The sequence below is a fragment of the Phoenix dactylifera genome, chromosome 8 (assembly GCF_009389715.1).
Source record: "Phoenix dactylifera cultivar Barhee BC4 chromosome 8, palm_55x_up_171113_PBpolish2nd_filt_p, whole genome shotgun sequence".
Classification (NCBI taxonomy): Eukaryota; Viridiplantae; Streptophyta; class Magnoliopsida; order Arecales; family Arecaceae; genus Phoenix; species Phoenix dactylifera.
The window spans coordinates 16,513,466-16,533,154 of NC_052399.1; the positions used below are offsets into that span (position 1 = coordinate 16,513,466).

At 37.8% G+C, this 19,689-nt stretch overlaps 1 protein-coding gene across 4 annotated transcripts; it reads right to left on the reverse strand.

Annotated features, from left to right (window-relative positions):
* Positions 1-3,148: 3,148 nt before the first annotated feature.
* LOC103702524 (YTH domain-containing protein ECT3-like) lies at positions 3,149-10,006 on the reverse strand. Of its 4 annotated transcripts, none has more exons than XM_008784991.4 (9): positions 9,457-10,003; positions 8,648-8,712; positions 8,306-8,465; positions 8,136-8,212; positions 6,644-7,099; positions 5,964-6,491; positions 5,295-5,507; positions 4,502-4,657; positions 3,149-3,943 (listed from the first exon to the last, which is right to left on the reverse strand). In XM_008784991.4, the coding sequence occupies exons 1-9, from the start codon at positions 9,482-9,484 to the stop codon at positions 3,812-3,814; spliced, it is 1,815 nt and encodes a 604-aa protein (XP_008783213.2). In that variant the 5' UTR covers positions 9,485-10,003; the 3' UTR covers positions 3,149-3,811. The 4 variants fall into 4 exon arrangements, with proteins under 4 accessions (XP_008783213.2, XP_017697144.2, XP_038984991.1 ...); XM_017841655.3 differs by having other exon boundaries at positions 8,306-8,413; positions 9,457-10,001; XM_039129064.1 differs by adding an exon at positions 4,072-4,143 and having other exon boundaries at positions 3,829-3,943; positions 8,648-10,006.
* Positions 10,007-19,689: the final 9,683 nt, after the last annotated feature.

Genomic DNA, 19,689 nt, shown 5'->3' on the forward strand with positions numbered 1-19,689 from the left:
GCAGCACCTAGCCTCCAGACCTTGTCGCACTGCCACCGGCTTGTAAATATATTAAGATGGGATCTGATGGGGCCAGTGAAATGAAATCGGCAGGGCCCGAATTTATTAAGAGAATGAACGAAAAAAGAAAAGAATTAAGAGAAGAGGCAAGAAGAAAGGAGAGAGAAGAAGAGAGAGGCAGTCAGCGGATCCCAGGAATGTTCCAAAATATGCAACATTACAAAATGTGCTTCAATTTTTTTTTTTTATTGTTCTTCATATCAGAATGGAGAGCATCCACCAACTCATCATACGAGAGGAGAGAAACGAAACGAGGACAAAAAGGTCTAATAGTTAGCCATGAGCATGTTACCGTTGGACAAGCAACAAATGACTTCATAAAGAAGAGTTCATACAATCCATAGAAGGTAGGCATTTGCTTTCGTTTCTGGTATGAATGTATTTTAATGGAGCAAGATCTTTCATTGACTTGGATATAATATTAATACTAACATTCTTGAAGCGTAACGCTTCCTGTATATTAGTAGACTACAAGTAATATAATATTTCAATGCATCCCTTTCTTATGCATGATCCTCCACCATTTGTCTTTTTAGTTTACACAATAGATTAAATTTTTAATTATGTAGCTTCCGTCGTCGTCACGGCGAAGATATGAACCAACTAGTCCATTTAACTAGAAGGAAAGCTTCAGTAAGAGGTGTTATGTAGGTGAGAGAGGCATGTTCTTGATGGAACAGGAGATGATCAGCACGTTCTTTTCTTGCTCGATCAACATCTCATGTCCCATTGAAGAAGACTTGAAGCAACCTAGAAACATTAATCAAAGATACTATGAAGAGCCACCAAGGTGGTAGCCTAGTGGTACTGGGCAGCAATTCTAACCACAAGGTCCCAAATTCGAATCGTTGGGCGACGATTAAATTGTGGATCGGAGCTCACTACTTTGGCTACTGCTTGGACTTGTGGTGTAGGACCGCTCTTGAACCGCTAGTAGCCGGGGTGGTGCCGGGTGTGACGTACTCACACGTAGGACTCGAGCCAGAGCTCAGAGGAGTAGCTAAGCCGGACCCACGGATGGGGAGGGTATGAGTAAAACCGGTCGGGGTGCCCAACACACGGCCATTTCTGCCCGCATCGAACATTCTCCTGGCGGGGCGAGGGCCCAGTGGGGCCTGCTACGCGGGGGTGGGCTTGTCCCTTCCTCCCCCCCTACCCCTTTTCATTAGCAAAAAAAAAAAAAAAACCATGAAGCTGAAAATGATCGTGCTCCTTCTGAAGAAAGAATCACAGAGTGTAGAGGATGGAAGGCGTTAAGGTTTTCTCCTCCCAGGTCTTCTTATCAGGATGGAGGTGGCACCAGTTATTAGATGCTAAAATTTATTCACCATTACATGGTTTCTTTAACTAAAATCTCTACCAGCCTGTTGTAAAACACCGGCATCTGTATACCGAAGGATTCATGGAGAAGAAAGAGGGTTAAAGGAATTTTTACAAAAGGTTGCGTGCGACCAGCTCTTTTCGACCGTTTGTTGGCACATCTGGTTGGAAAGAAATTCGAGAGTTTTCATTCAAAAAGCTTCATCCATCAATACAATCCTCTACAAAGCTCTCAATACCTTCACGCAATGGGGAAGTTTGCATATGGGAAAAAGCAGTGACAACTACAAAGTATTGCTGAATCTTCTAAGTCTTCTTTTGCCAAAATAGATTATATATTGAATTGAATTTTTGACCATTAAGATGTCGACTGACTGATAACTTTTCACAGTAAATACCTGTTCTTCTGAAACCATGTAAATTTTACACTTTTAATGAAATCGGGGGAAGTGATTCGCCTCCTCCATTGCCCTTTTAAAAAAAGGTATACCGGGGGATTCGACTCCAAAGTTTCAAACACGGGACCTCAGATTGGAGTGTCACCGTAGGTTATTTCTTACTACAGAGTATGCATGGAAGAAGCAAACGCTAAAGAAACATATTTTCCAGAGTCTCCTGTGACCCGCCAACCTGCTGTCACATCCCTCTGTTTGGATTTTTTTTTTTTTTGAAGGAAAGCCATGTTTTAACGTAGGGTGGATTTTTTTTCTTTTTTTTATGGAGGAAATGAAGCCCGTAACTTATCTATTATTAACCATATATGAGATTGGCAAACAATAAGAACTCTTTCCTTGCCCTCTAGCCTTCTTGATGAGGAGGCATTACTTCGGTCTGAAGGACGAATGATCGTGGAAAAAGTAGTTTAAAAAGCTTGGTTTAATTGAATATAATCTAGTATTAAAAGTACCCCCTCTCACCATTAGCTCAGCCTTTCAGGTTGTAGCTATGGATGGCGACCAAGTTTCCCAGCTTCTCTGCCATTTCCTGCCCTGCCGTCCAAGGAGTCGTGGCTGCTCTTGGTAGGCCGAGTGATCTATACAACACATATACGGATGCACCAAATAAAATCGAAAAACAAAATATTATGAAGCTTCCGAGGCAGCTCCCTGTTCCCTGTCCATAGGGTACTACTGACATGATTAGCCACATACGTGGCAATCCAATCCGCAGCCCCATTGGCTTCTCTAAACACATACCGTTTTCAGCAAAAAGACCAGACCAACTTGGTGCTTAGTCGGGTAATAGTTCCAGCGAGCGAGCAAATCTAGCCCGGGATACCAAAAGAGTGTGGCTTCGTGCACTTAAATTTCTGTCATTTATTAGTTCTTCGTACACCAATCATTCCTTAAATAAAAAATACAAGAAACCACCCCGGATAAAAAATTTGAACACCGAGCCATATTAAGAAATTTACTTGCAGCCTCCAACGGTCCATTTTCGCAAGCTACTAGAGCTAAAATCTTTGGCTCCGATTGCTTCAAAAGCAGATGTGTTGGTCGACCAAGTTCGATAAGAGACACTTCCAAAGCTGGCAATTTTTTTTTTTGGCTGCTTCCTGTGTTTTTCTTGAGATCTTTTGTGGGCTCCCAGAAGCATTTTAATCAGCATTTATGATTAAACCAACTGTTCCCTGTTTTCAGTTTAGTCGGTAATATTCTAATTCTTTGTTTTTTTTCCTGTCCCTAACCTTCTAATCCTTATTTCTCACTAAGGAATTTGTCCCAGTTTATTGCCAAGCAACTAATGAGTGCCATCGAACTGACTTATATAAGGACTAAAACGACACAATCTGCTTAAAGAAAGTGATCATCATGGCAAAAAAAAGAAAAAGAAATAGGAAAAAAGGAGGCAGGAGGGCCTAAAAAGAAAGCAACATATTTAATTTGGGGCCTTGTAATCCTTTTCCTGGCCTTCCACCTTTTCCACTTTACAACACTGCATCCACAAGCTCCTGAGCTTTTATGTCGGAAAGCCCGGAGATGGAAACCTGCATAAAATCCACTGACCCCATCCCAAACTGATCACCAACTCTAAAAGGAGAAGCTTCAACTTCAGCCACCCACCCACCAAAAACCCTCCGACCAAACTAGAGGCCACCGACCAAAGCATAAGGAAAAAGAACATCCACCAAAACTAGATCAAGGAGGCATGAAGCAGAAAAGAGATGCAAAGAAAAAAAGGAGACTTTTATAGTCATCAAGCACCAGACCATCCATCATCAGCTACCACCTTAAAAAGTCTCCACCCAATCATCGCAGTAAACACCGCTCATCAGGTGATCACAAAAGGGAATTTCCTCCATGTTTCCTTGCTCGAAAGAGGTCCAAGTCATTCCACGCATGAACCAGTGGCGCCTATGCATTTACACAGCCAATGAGCCACACATTTGATCCTTCAAAGCCCTTTGTCCTGGTTCAAACAATCATCATCACTATTTAGAGATGCCACCAACCAGGACATCTTCCTCGGTCTTGGTAGCTGCTAATCCAATTGACTGAAGACTAGAAACCATGGATTTAAGATCACCCGGCTTTGCAACTTCAGCTATTTCATTAGGTCTTCGCTGGAGAAACCAAACCAAACAAAACAAAATACAATTAGGAAAAGCATAGGGCTCCTAACCAATCTTAAAAATATGAGCATTTTTAACAAATTTGCATGAATTGAATTTATTTCTTAAATATTCTTAACTGTTTGTTCCAATTTTCTGCCACAGGCAACAATTACCGGACTTCATGTTGTTGAAGAATACACGAAAGACAGCTAAAGAGAATGAATAACACCATCAAAGCATCAAGCTATAATATTGCAAGTATCAGTAAGAAAGCATATGTCTGGCTACATGAATTTGGAATTATAGTTCATCCAAAAGGCATTATCAGATTTTACAGAATAAATAATTTGTACTGAGTAATAAGCTCAAGAGGCAGAAGTACTTTGAATTTTTAGTTGTGATTTATTCACCAACTATAAAATTGCATTTGGACCCGCAAAATGTTAAAAATTCAATTACTTATCTACTGAATCTGTAATAATATCCACAGAAACAGAAAACCATGTTGCCATCATAAGACTTGTGACTAACAAATTGGATTGTAGAGGAATGCATATGCCAACTTACCAAAAGATGCTCCATTTTGGAAGCTGGTACCTTGATCTTCTTGTCTTGCATTGCTTTCTGCCGGTTTTCATAAAAATCAAAATCATCCAATATTGAAGTTTTCGAAGAGTAGCTTTTGAAAATGCTCAACACCTCAGTACCTTGGGGAAATTTGACCTGAAATATATTAGAACACATTTAACAAGCGAACATGACAGATAATATTCATAGTAAAGACATTCCTGTGATAATATAAAAACTAGTCAGGATGACTTATAGTTTTATTTATAGAGATTTGAATAATTTGAAATATTTACATTAATGTAAAAAAGAATAAATTTGACTTTTGAACAAAACCAAGGCAAAGAAAATCTGAAGTCTGAACAAAACCATCAGGTTTGACCAGTTTTCACTGGTTGACCAATTCTCTGATTCTTAGCATAATGGTACCAACCAAAGGCCCAGATCAGAACCACTCTTCGTGGCCGATGCAGCCTATTTTTCATAAATGCCTTTCAAAAGAATCAGCTGGTAAATTTTTGAAAAGACAATTTATTCCAACATAACAGTTTATGAGGATATCCCAGTTCAAGTAGTGGTAAGAAAAAGGTTATCAAAAGAACAAATAAATTCAAGTTTTTAGCCTTCAATACTGCAACAGCATGGATCACACAATTCCAGTTCTGTGATAAATATTACTATTTGTAAAAGCTCCAATGCCGCATTCAAGAAGAACAGTCACATAATGAAATCTGATGCATCTGATATCACTATCATCTGCTAGTTGTAGCAATATAATCAATAGTGTGCATACCTCCTGTGTATCTCTGCTATTTGTTACAGGCTTATTGTCATTGTTCTCCAAAATTATATGACGGAGTTGTGGGTTTGGGATGTCTTTGATCATGTGCCATTTGACCGGGAAAAAACCAGTCCACTTGTCTTGTTGCCAAAAATCCATATTTTTGCTGAAATCAACTCGACCAACCATTTCAGCTATACCACAGAACTGACCGCTTGCATTTACCTGAGGAACGAAAAGAAAAGAGAAGAAAGAAAGTTACAAGAGAACAAATGTGCTAGCAACTACTAAGCAAGAGAATTTTCTGCAAACAGTGCCAGTCTTGCACTTGCATTACGCACAAGAAGTGATGTCACTGATAGCTAAGAACCCATTAGTCAACCACAGGATTTAATAACTATAAGTTAAAACAAGAAAAAAACAAGCCAATCTATATGCAGAAGCAATGACTAGATAATGGGCATATAAGAATACTGTCATAATTACTATCACCATCATGCACTAATGTCATATGTAGACACAATCAAGTCCAGGTCTGTGATAGGCTCAATTGGTTTGAAAGATTAGAATAGACATGCACTGCCATAATATGAAGGTGCAAAATAGATACATGAAAGTATGATAACAAATTTTTGGATGATATAGTAACTAACCAAATTGATTCAAGGTAAGTAAACTTACAGAAAAGAAGAGAAATACAGGACACTTGCTGCCTTTTTCTGCCATTTTCTCCTGTGCAACTTGAAAAGCATTGTCAAGTCTCTTGTTTCCACTTGGAGTGCTTGACCAAACATTATATTTTATACTCTTGTGAATATCATCTTCACTATATGATTTTATAACAAAGAACAATCCATGATCATACTTGGTTGGAAAATCTGGAAGGTTGTATTCATCCTTCTTTACAGCAGCATTTGTGGTAGTGCTACTGTCATTCACCTTAGCACACGGAAATGCAACAGAATTGACCTCAGATATCTCCGTATTGCCATTTATTCTAGCACCATGATTCTGTTCACTTAACATGCCAAGATCACCAGGTCCTTGAGCATTGTTTCTTGCTTTCAGCTTCTCAGTCCCAGCCCACCTACATCCACTTTCCTTAATGAAAGTAGGGTTGTTCGGATACAATAGGCCACTCTTCCCTTGGTTGGAATATGAAGGAAACTGGTCTGCTGGAAGAAAAACTTTGGAGAGAACAGCAGTCGCCTGAAAACCAAGTAATGATATAATAGCCGTGCATCAAGATGTATATATGTAAATATGTATGCAAGCTGACAAAGTTATCCAAAATGGTAAGCCTGGGTCCAAAAGTCAGATTCTGAAGCGCGAGTTCCTATAAATGTAGATAATTATAGTACCTTATTTGCAGGCTCAAAAGTCTGGCTAGGAAGAGCAGGATTTAGTGAGTCATCTGATGCTGGTGAAGTTCCTTTATTTTCCACAGCATTAGACTTGGATTGCACTGAAGGTTTTGCAGGAGTACATGTACGATTTTGTGAAGACAAATTATATCTCAAGGGTCGGGATGTTGGATCTCCAGCAAATCCATTCCCATAGAGTCCATCAGCAGATAAAGGAGATGAATCCCATGAGTATGCATGAACCAGCTCTGGTCCATAAGCATCTGGTTGAGAAACAAATCTTGGAGAGACAAGGGGTGGGGAAAATATTGGACTTGTGTAGTACGGCTGTTGGCCCAAAAATTGCCCATCCAAACCAACCATAGGCCCAGGTAAAAATGGACCATAAGGGGTATGTCCAAGTTGAAATCCAGGAAAATAGTATACAGGTGAACTGTTATCTGCTTGACTAGCCTGAAAAACAACAGGAACATAAATGAGTACAACCCCTTATCTCCTAAATTTCTTGTTGCATGCTTCCTATAACAAGCACACAAATCGAACAAGTAAACATGGCTGGCACAGCAAGGTCTTTTATAAGTGAATATATATAAAAAAATTCAAGTGTGCACTTCCTTCTTATGACCCATGATTGCTTAGTGAAAACCCACGCACCAAATAAGACAATTCAGCTAAATGCAGACAATGCTCCACTCCTTCAAAGAAATTACAAAGTATATCCATTAATTTTTTTTGGAACAAGCCATTGCAATCAGTATAAGAAAAGAAGCTAATTAAGTGGAGACGTTGGCAACAGTATCACCATTTTAAACAAGTCATCCTGTACAAGGACTTTGAAAACTTCAGAACTAAGCAGATAGATCATTAACATACAGTGACCAGACAAAGGGTATGATAATTCGGATGAACTGTCACTTTCAGCTGTATTTTTCTTTTACCAGCTGTACATGGAAGCAAGAAAACAAAGAGCTATTTTATTTCTTTCAATATCAGGCAGAACCAAACGAAAATGACATATGAACCAAACAAACCTAAATATATTTACAGATTCTGTGCACTTGATACAGAGATTTATGCACAATTTTTTCCAAGATTGACACAATATTCACCCAATGCCATTAAGTGAAAGCCAGAAATTCATCAACAACCTGGAGTTAAACCATATATTGCAAGTCCCTACTGATTATTTAAGATAAGTAGCTGCCATGGATAATAGATGGTCATGTTTGAACCATAAACACAAACACATCTATGATGCCTAACTACCCAAGCAACTCTGAAACAAATGAAGGATAATTTGACTGAAAAAATCAGTTGCAAAATGCGCATGAGATCCAAATTATATATCATGAAAGTTCATTAGACATTCATATGCTTCAGCATACCACAGATCTCCGGCAACAAGAAATGAAGTATGATCTTGAAGTAACTATTGTTCTTCACCTAAAATTCATATTATAAGAAGTATAGAAATGAATAGAGTACTGACAGGGTGCTGAATTTCCAAGCCTCCAGTCCCCATTAAATAACTATGGCCATCCCATTCCCCAAATGAGCCATTGAAGCCTGTGAAGAGACTAGCATCAGATTGGATATATCCAATGTTTCATGAAATTTACAAAGTATGAATGCCAGATTGTTCATACAGTTGCTGCACACCTGGATAATAATAGGCATACATTCCATTAACAGGATAGTAGATGCTCTGCTCAGGCAGCAAAGCCTCTTGGTCCACCTCACTTTCTTTGATGCTGCTTGTTGCATCGCCTGAAGAGATACATGATGTTGCATCAGATGTGCTCCCATCTTTTGGTCCAGACTAGAGAGATAAACAGAGGGATAGAGAAATCAAACTTTGGCAAAACCTAAGAATATGATTAATTTTATTCAGAAGAACAAGAAACAGTACAACCACTTGAAGCACAGCAGAATAAGGGATCATAAAAGATTAAAGAATCAAACAAATACTGTAGAACAAAGAAACTAACAGCTTCAACATACCAGATTGCTGGTGCTGGCTTTAGAAGATGAATCTATTTTCAATTTTTTCATTGCATCATCCACAACTGGATTAAAAAGAGAAGTCAGTAATCCCAACAAAAACAAAAAAAAGAAGCAAAAGATAGTATTTACAATATCTTTTTGGATAAATCCAAGGTACAGACTTTCTTTATGCATCAAATTCACATCATAACAGAATGCATCAGAATGCCATCATGACAGAAAAATCAGCTAATTCCCTTTGTTCTCTTAACAAAGCCTAGAAGACCAGATACAGCAAACTCTAACTTCGGTTATAAAAATCATAAAGGTTGAACAAATGAAAGCATAAAACCTAATAAAGCACGAGACTTTTCATCAAATCCACATGACCTCTCCGCCGACCAGAGAGAATCGATAGAAAGAAGAACAAATCTTCGCATCTAAAGGCAGCAGAACTCGTCTGCATAAAATCTAGATCATTTGAAAAGCTATAAATATTTCAAACCACACATCAGAAACCTTGATCGAACAAGACCATTTGAACTTTTATCTCCTACCTAATTAATTTTCTGGGATAAAGGAAGACTATCAAACGCGACAACTAGCAATCCCAGCATCAATTTACCAAACCTCGCCGGAAAATACCAGAAAACAAAATCGCTACCGACGACCTGTCGATTCCATACAAAAAAAAAAAGAAAGAAAAAAAATCCTTTTTCAAGAAGAATCCGAGATCAGCTAGAGAAGAGAGGAAAGCCAACCGACCCAAATCTAAAATTGGCCCAAAAAGAAAAACGAAAAAATAACTAAAATCGAAGAAAAGATACCCTTAACCGTCTCGATCTCTGACGCCATGAGATAGCAACACAGATTTCCGCACAAGAACCCTAGGTCCCCTCTTCCCTCGAGCTCCAAGTCCAACCACCGAGCCCACTCTAAAACCCCAGACCGATACCGCCACGGAACAGTATAACGAAAAACAAGAAGGGCGGGACAAAGAAAAGAAAAAAAAAAAACTGATACGAAAAGATAAGGAGGCCCGTTACGAGCCGCGTATCGGCGAGCGCTACCGACGAGCCGGCGCTAGGGGCGAGGAAGAGGAGGGAGAGGAGGGAAGGAGAGTGATGGTGGGTGGGAATAACAAGCTTTGGCTTTGAGAGCTGGAAACAGAGAGGGGAGGGAGGAAAAGGAACGGCTGAGAAGCAGCCACGTCAGTTCTCGCGTGGGGATCTCACGGCATGCGCCGCTTCGCGCTCCGCTACGGCGGGACTGCCGTTGGTCCGGATGATAACCCCGAGAAGGGAGCAGCGGAGGCAACCAAAATCTGTGAAGGGACGTTACCAAGCTTAACGAGGACTAGAAGGATATTTAAATTGGTTTTTCGTTCCAGAGTTTATATAGAGCTCAAAAGATTCACTATGCCAACGGACAATTGGAAGGGAGCTTTTGGGCATGCTTAAAGTTGGTGCGGTATGGTGGTACACCGAACTTATTTGGTCCATAGAAAAAAAAAAACTGAATTATTTCGATACTTAAAAAAATAATTTTTATATATTTTAGTAATTATAAAAAAGTGATGTAATTTAGAATAATATATATTTGGTTTAGCATTTATTTTTTTTAATAAATATTATGTAAAATATATGTTATGCTTTTAATAAATAAAAATATCTTATTTCAACCTATCTAAAAGTTTAAAAATATTTTTTGAAAATAAAATTATCTTAATTTTTAGTTGGTGTGAATTCGACTTTTTTATTTCTACACAAATTTTGTTTCTATGTGTGGAAATTTTATTCCATCTTTGATCTTTGAAAATTCAAAATATTTATTGACAACAATTTTTTTTTTTGTCTTCCAACCAACCAAAGGAGTCGTGAAGAATTTTAGGACCACGTTGGAAGATTATGTATCCAAACCAAAAGTGGGATCCACTTAATAGGAAAAGTGGATTTTACTTTTGGGCAAAATTTTAGCTGTTTCATCAGTGGTTGACTAAGAATACAATGTATCTTAACTTCCAATGCCAACCAACGGGTCCCAAATCCAGAAAGAAGCAAAAGAGAGGGAGTGGAGAAAGGTAGAAGAAAAATAGTATTGTAAATTTGTTTCCCTCAAGGTTTATTTTGTGTTCTTTATGTGATGTATCATCAAAACTACTCAAGACCTTTATTCACTTGTAATGAGGTTAATGTGTATGATTTATGGAGTCATTGCTTTATTTTTCTATTATGGGATTCTATGACTTGAAATCTTCCAAATCTTAGGTGATAGTTTCAACTTCATGACGGTAAGGTTTCGCTGATTCATATTCTTCCCATTATATATTTATTTACGCACTATATAACTAGATGTTGGAGGAACTATCATACTTGTAGGAATTTCACTAATATTCATCACTTCTATATTTCTTTATTTTCATTTCAATCCATCAATAGTCAGTGTGGTTCAAAGCTCGACATAATATCATCGCCTTTGTTCGGATATTAGGGTTTTGTGGCCTATTGTAATTTGCCTAATCCACTCTTTATTGCCTGTTATAAGCATGATTTGCTATTGTTGCACCCAAAGGCGATGGTTTAATCACTTAACAAAGATCCATGAAATGGGCATCCCCCTCATAGATTTTAAGTAATTTTAACAAAATATTGTTGCTCCTCACCGAGAGTACCGGTCCACGTGGCAGTTGGAGATTAGTGCAATATAGTGACACATAGGTAATAGGCAGGCCTTATGTCCACCAATCACCGCATTTTAGTGCTCTAAGGAATTGAAGGGTGAGGGGAAGCTTTCTGCTTGATAGAAAGGTGATATCATTGGATCTAAGTGCCTCAAATGCTTTGATTGGTGATCCAAGCATTAGCTTGAGGGTCATAGGCCCTTGTTTATAAATAGAAAGTCCATCCAAGGTTCAACTCTTGCATCATTCATTCCTTGAGAACTCAGTCCCAAATATAGGTAAGAATTCTCTCTCAGTGAAAATCTTGAATTAAAGTCTCAAACTAGCCCTTTTTTATGTAAAAAAAAAAAAATTGACTATATTAAAAGGCCCAGATGTAAAAGAATCGAAGTTGGTGACCACGAACACACATACAATACCTAATAAGTTTGAATTATTACTCAAAATGGCTTGATAATATGAGTCCTGAGAAGGTTAGGACTTGCTTCATCCCCTATCAATGATTGTGAGGGATGATACTCTTCTATCAACAGAGATGAGGGATGAGATAAGTGAGAAACACTTAGTAATACTCGTACATCCCTGTTAAGGATGCCTAGGTATTTGCTTTCTAGGTTGGAACGATGTTTTCCAGTGTGATGATAGAACCTATAGTTCCAAAAGTAGACGCCATACAGTATATTAAAATGATAGCAAGAAGACCTAGGGGCTGTTTGGATACCCATGCAACCTATTTGAACAAACATTCCTTATATGCTGCAGCAAGAAGATATTAGTAATGGAATTTTTTTACTTTTTTTTTTTTTGGCATGTTGAGATCTGCAACAAGCAAACTATGTCTTCATCCAAACAAGCTCTTCCTCTCAAACAATGTTTGATATGGAAATAAAGTGCTCATAGAGTTTGAAAGATTATATCAGTGATGTTTGCCCAATGATATTTAAGTTGTAAAAAATATATATCATCTTGATTAAACATATTTAATTATGAGAGCATGATTATTCGAAGAAAATGTATTCATGGATTACACCTCGAGAAAACCCATATTTATACATAAATTTTTAATCCAAAAAGACAAAACACATTCGACATAGAATTATTTTTGAAATTATAGTCAAAATCAAAATACAAATAATTTGTTGAATAATTGCTCTACCAGGCATAAATAATTTTATTTGATTTTTACTTTTCCCCAAACCAAAAGAGTGAACTATTGCTACTTTTGTTATGGTTCTCCGGCAGACTAAAATCAGACATGGAGAGGTGCTTCATGTCACATTGATTTGTTTATTCTCGGTTGACCATAAACAAAGTGAACATTTGGGATCTGATGTGGTGGTGATGGTGCAAATTGGTTTTTTCCACTATTCTAGCACATAGTTGGGGAATCAAATGGGCTCGTTTAGATCTCTTATTCCAAAGTAATGGAGGCTACCCATTGCATGCCCCTTTGGTTTAAAGGAAGGATCTGATCCTTCGAAGTAGGACCGAAAATCATACGGGGTGGCCCGAGAGAAAAAAAAATATGAGGCGGGCTTCCTATTTTGTCATATTTTCTTTAGTACGCATCTTTAAAAAAAATTCCAAAAATTATAGATTCTTTCTACTAACCGAGTCATCAATTGTTTTTTAAAAAAAAAAAATTGCAGCACGCACTATATAACCAAGTAATATGCATCCAGCAAATTAGTTAGTTAGCAAGTCAATACACAAATCTAGATAAATTGATACACAATTTCTAGAACATGGTGTTCACTAGTTCACAGTACATGGTTAGATAATACATACTTAGCAAATTAGTTATTTAGCAACCCAATGCATACTTACAAGTGAATTAATACACAGCTTCTAGAATATTATATTCACTAATATATACTATATGGCTGGTAAGGCTGCAAATGGGTCGGGTCGACCCGTGACCCGACTCGACCCGACCCGCGTAGACCCGACCCGACCCGAACTTTAGGACCCGCGGGTCCGGGTCGGGTCCTAAAATTGGACCCGAATCATTTTCTGGGTCGGGTCTGGGTTTACCAAACGGACCCGACCCAACCCGAATGGACCCGAAGAGAGAGAGAGGAAAAGCAAAAGAAAGTCTTTTCTTTTTCTTTTTCTTTTTTTTTTTTTTTTGGCGTGGGTTGTGATACTGTTGGTCAGTGTGGGAGGATAGCAAGTTAGCAACAAGCATAGGTTCACAGAATCCAAAGGAACGTCGGCCCGTCAGGATTCTCTCTCGATCTATTACACTGTTGAGACCTCTGGTGTCTCGGTGGCTGCCTTTTTTTTTTTTCCTTCTGTTTTTTGGTTTTTGTTTCTTTTAACTTTTGAAGGGAGAAAGTGAGGGAACACTGCAACTGAATATGGGTCATGTGCCAGTTTTCTGTAATGGAATTGGATTTTGGAAGAAGGTCCGGGATTTTTTTTGTCCTCGTGAGAGGGGAGCTGGGAGACACCGAGTTCCGTCCAATCAGTCATATAGATAAAAAATAGTGTGATATGAAATTTGGCTTGTAGACCGACTTAGTTAGTAAGTCATGGGTCATCTGTTCCAGACTGGAGCTCAATTGCAAAGTCTTTCAAGTCATGGGTCACCCAGCACCTCATAATTATGATATGACCAAATTAGATTTGCTCAAATTTTTTCCCAAAAGCACAAAAAAATTGGACCCGATCGGATCCGGACCCGACCCGAATCAGACCCGGACCCGACCCGAACCCGACTCGGACCCGACCCGACCCAACCCGATCTTCAACCGGGTCGGGTCCGGGTCCAAAATTGGGACCCGAACAAAAAACCGGGTCGGATCGGGGTCACCTAGGACCCGACCCGACCCGACCCATTTGCACCCCTAATGGCTGGTGATACACACTCGTCGACTTTCTGATACATACTGCAAGCTTATCTAATACACACTTTAAAGTAAATCGATACATAGTTTTCAGAACATGCTTTTTATTAATACATACTACATGGTCAGATGATACACACCAAGCAATTAATCATCTCGCATTCATTTTTTTTAAAGTTAGGAGACTGACGAACTCCGTTAGTGGCAAGAGTCTTATTCTTATTCGACCTTTGGGTTTCTTTTTTAAGATAGGTGCAAGAAAAAACGTGGCAAAATAAGAGTTCTATCCTATAAGATATTATATAGTGCCTACCCCATATGATTTTTGTTCAGCAAAACTAATCTCCAAAAAGAACTCTTTCTTTAAATAATGTTGGTGCTGGCTATATTAAAACTAGAAGAAGTTTTATGAGTTATCTTAAAAAAAAAAAAAATACCAAATAAAATTCTGAATTTTATGAGTTATCTTGCAAGTATGCAAAAATGAAGCTCTTAAGGGTTTAAACCCCGTATCTTTCCACCCCTGAAAAGTACTCTAGGTCGAGGGTGCAAGCACAATGGAAATCGCACAAAAATCTATGGTGCAAGTACTTCTGGTGCAAGAATAAGATGAAAGAAAGTTTTTTTTGTTGTTTCTCTCTTTGAAATAGTTAAAATTGTTGGGGAAGAGATTTTGAATGCGAATGACTCAGACAAAAGAGATAGAGGAAAAGAGAATTATCCAGTAGTTTCTTATCTTCTTCCAACTGAAAAGAAAACGGAAAAGCACTGTCTCATTTCGGTAAAGTTGAACCGACTGAGGTTTAAAAGCATAGCCATTTAATATAATTATAACGTCGTCATAGCAATTTCAAAAGCCTTCCCCTAATGTCGTGCATTTAGTAATAGGATTCTCAAAACAGTTGTTCTTTAATCATTATCCTTTTCTCTATTTTTTTGTGAGGATAGGTATCATTAGCAATTACAATGGATCAGAAACAGTCCTATGGCAAGAACATTAGTTGTTATTTGACACCTTTATTGCTCATCAAGTGAATGAATATATCTTAGATTTAAATTTTCATGCCAGTTGGAGAAAAAAAAAATTATCTGTTTGGTGACCAATCGGCAATGACTTAGCAAAACCCACTTAATTAATTCTCTATTATCGCGCTCCTTCAAGCAACCATTATTTTATTCCAAATAAAGACGGTTTAAGACTGTTTTAGATAAATAAATGTCCTTATTTCTATTGTAAATGTTAATGATGATTTTAAAATGGGGACTGTTTTTTTTTTGAGCATATGAGTGTTGGATATTTTCAAAATAAAGTTTTCATTAAATCAAAACAACTAACCGTTGCTGTAGTCGGCTAGCTGGCGCCTTTTTCAAGGGGAAATGAGCTTAAATCTTTCGAATAAATTTATTTTAAATTCCTTTTTTTTGAATAAAAAAATATCTGTTGGATGGCGTATGGAGAGATTGCGTGCCCAGCACAACGAAACGAACTCCAAGCAGGAAAACAAGAATCTAAAATAGGCTCTATATAGTCTGAAAAAATCTAATGAAATTTGAATATAATCTAGAATAGGTTCTATATATGCTACTGTAGGAAGTTTCCTACTACCAAAACTAAACATAATCTCATATTCATATATATATATATATATATATAATATTCATGCTAATTAATTAGGAATATATCATTGTTATATTAATATGATCGAATTATCAAATTTTTTCAATTTTTAATATTGCTAGCTTACGATCGGAGAGGAGTTCGAATTCTCTTTGATCTGTTGTGGGACTAGAGAAGGCTAGTTTGTCAATAAAAACTGTCCATGTATGGTGCAACGGTCGTGATTAAGTAAATCCCATGCAGCACATTGATATCATAGCAGGTAGCTCTTGTTCGATCACGACCATCACACAATACACGGGCGGCTGTGATTGACCGATCGAGCCTCTCCAGTCCGGCCATGGAAATCATGAAGGAGACTTGGAGAGACTAGCTTGAAGGCCCCTAAATAAGCGGAAAATGTGGCCTATGTTGACGGACTTGGATCTTGGCCCATTTCCTCCGGAAAGCAATTGCTGCTTGGAACAAATCGGTTGGGCCAAATCCATCAAGATTGGACGAGTTTTTCCCACAATCCCCGCTCGATTGGTTTCTTGTCTTCTATGGGGATTGGTGAAATACATGCAGTTTAAGTGTCGCGGGGAGGTTAATTAGGCCAATTAAATAAGGAGGTGTGCATTGGCATTCGCTAAATTTGAAACATTAGTGTATAAGTTGGTCAGATAATTTATCGAGAATGTGTCATGAGAGGGCGGATCAAGAAAGGAAAATTCTAGCTATGCAACCGGTAGGAGAGACCATATATAATAACTTGCACTGCTTCAATAGTATCTAATTCAGTGATACTTAATGTAGAAAATGGCCTTTAACGTAGATAACATAAGACATGACTACGTTTGAGTCATTTTTATTGCATGTATTTATATGTACATGCATCTGTCAACCTTGATATACATTGTTGATTCTCTTTCCATCAGCTTATGCTTTTGGGGTCAATGGGTCGGTTGCTCATACATCTTTATCAAAAAAAAAAAAAAAAAAAAAAGAGAGAGAGAGGAGGCCGAAGTATATCTCCGATGCTTTCTATTTTTGGGAAATGATAGCTGTCTATTTATCCAAGATGGATGATACGACAGTTTGCAGTAATGCACAATACTCTTTGGTGTAAAAAATAGGGGAAACTAATGTCCGGTCCATTTTTTGACCGGACTGTAATGTTTAATCCCTGTTGAACATAACTTTAGGAGAAACTAATGTTCGGTCCATTTTTTGACCGGACTGTAATGTTTAATCCCTGTTGAACATAACTTTAACAACCGGTCCATACCCATTTCCAGTGCATAATTAATTTTCATGAAAAGATCATAATGCCCTTCACCTCCTTCATCTTCATTTTTCCTTTTTTATTTCCCCTATTCTGAATCCTATTCCTTCCAACTTCCAAGCCATCCCACAAGGTCTGCAAGTGCCCATTCCGCTTCCGCATCATCGGATCCAGCCATCAGGCCAAGTGAGGAGGAGGAGGAGGGCAGAAAAGGAGTGGATTTTGGCTTGACAACATGAGCAAATACATTGTCATAATGTCAATATCTTTTTTCCTACGGCTTTTTTACGACATGATGGAATATGTTTTCATAATATGTATATCTTTTTCCTACGCCATAGTCACCTTGATACAAAATCCTGGTATCCTATAGCTCTGGATCCAAATTCAAATCCCATGGCCCATTCAGGTACCAAGCAGGCTACGACCATTATTTTTCAAGCAATTCATTGTTGGACGTCATATGTATCATGCTTGTGTTAGAATGCTCTATGGTGCATGTTTTGCACCTAATGATGGTATAGCTATGGATAGCAACTACGCCATACATCCTGAAGATGGACAACTATTGCTCATCTCTCGTGTGCATCATATTTGCCATCGAGCACGATTATTTGGATTCTCGAGATAGGCGATAGTTATCTATATTTGAGATAAATGATGTGACAGCTATTTGGAGTCGTACAACTTTCTGTGGTGCAAAACACGCACTGCAAAAGGTCCAAATCATCTTGTTCATATCAGAATCATACAATATCATGCCCTCAACCCAAGCTCGCGAGCCAGAGGTCGTGACAACCGTCGCATACTCATAAAAAACTTTTTCCACGAGATGTAAGGCATCTCATCATGATATCATAATCAGGCAGCAAAAGCAATTTAAATAATACCGCTTAAATTCTAATTAAATAACAAAATTAAAAGGCTTGCAAAATGAATAATATTCTAAAATCTTTCATCAACTCTAAAACAAAATCCAATCTAAATAAAGATATTAAAATCTTATCTCTAATCGCTCCCTCACAATAAATTCCCAAGTCGAGCTAATTCTTCGAATCTGTAAAAATAGTAAAAATTATATAATGAGCTAGACAACCAAGTAAGTAATGAACACCTTAACTAGACAATTCATATAATAACATTAAATATAAATACAAATTACGGTAAATTAGTATAAAGACACAATCAATTCCATTTCAAAACACAAATTCATTAAAATCCAAAATTTCAAATATTCGTATACGTAATCATAAATCTGATTCGAAATAAATCACATTTAACTCAACAGCCTTAGATTATGGCTGCATTTATACCCCTATGGCTAAGCCAGAACTGAACCGCACTTATAACTTGCGGAGTAGGTCAGAATACCGCACTTATACCCTACAGAGTAGGCCAAAATACCGCACTCATACCCTATAGAGTGGATCAAAATACCATAGTTATACTTTGTGGTGGGGCTAGAAGCAGAATCAATAAGCTTAATAATAGTCAGAGTGCCAATGCATAATTCCCAATTGGTAGGGTTCAAAATATAGTCAGGCTGAGAGTTCAAATCTGATACATATCGAATTCTCTTTTTTCTTTTTTACCAAATAACATATATATCATAATCCAATCAACATAATAATAGTCTAAAAAATATTAGTTCAAGTTACATATCTATTTTTCATTTAAAACGCCATCTGATAAATTTATAAATCACATATAAATCGATGAACAATTTATTTAATATAAAAATAACACTATATAAATAAAAAATCTAGAAAAGGTAGATCATTACTTACCTTGCAAATGCAATCCAACTAATAAATCCAATTATTTCCAAAAATTCTTCTCAAAGCCTAATATTCCAAAATTATACTTTTCATTAGAATTTCATCAAAATTATTTTAAAAATAAAAACTCTAAATTCCAACACCCTCATAGGGCTGACCAAGCATGAGTGTCTGACATCCTGGTTGGTCCGATTAAGATGATTTCATCGAATCATGCTCGGACTAGGGTATAAATTGTTCAACAGAGATTAGGGGTAATCAAATCTAACAGTGTTTGGCAAGAACCAGAGCGGGACCTCCTGGATCAGGATTCTTCACTTAGGTCGATCCAAAATCATTGAGAATCGTACTCACGGGTCCAATCAACTCTAGAGAGAGAAAGTTCAGATAAAGAAAGAAACTTTGTAGAGAGAAAGGATGGAGAAGAGAGAGAATTTCAGTCCGAGTTCAATCAGAGGTCTGGGTTTGGTTGTTAATGGCACGGGTCAACCTAAATCAATCAAAATGTTTGACCCATGAGTCAAGAGAGAGACTTTGCATAGAGAGAAATAAGAGAAAATAAGAGAGAGACTCTTGCCAAGGAAGAAGAAAGGAGAAGAAAAAGGATGGTTGCAGGTGGTGCCCGAAGTCAGGGACCCACGTCTAGGCGGATGATAGCACCACAAACAAACAAAAACAGAGGTTCCTACCCCTTAAATCTGGAATTAGGGCAATCTCAGCGGCCGAAAATTCGCCCATGGTCGTAAGCCACCACAAAGGATCAAGAGAAAACTCCGGCGACAAGCGCTGGCGGTGGAACCCGCCAGTAACGAGAAAAAAACAAAAGCCAACTAGTCAAAATAAGGGAAACAAAGGCTTTGCCCCTTCTCGG

Bases quoted from the DNA above. Each gene is read 5' to 3' on its own strand.
- LOC103702524 (XM_039129063.1), bottom strand. From the start codon at position 8,824: ATGCATAAAGAAAGTCTGTACCTTGGATTTATCCAAAAAGATATTGTA. The intron at 8,466-8,647 runs GTATGTTGAAGC...TTATCTCTCTAG, and splicing joins AAGCCAGCACCAGCAATCTG to TCTGGACCAAAAGATGGGAG. The intron at 6,492-6,643 runs GTACTATAATTA...CTTGGTTTTCAG, and splicing joins CTTTTGAGCCTGCAAATAAG to GCGACTGCTGTTCTCTCCAA.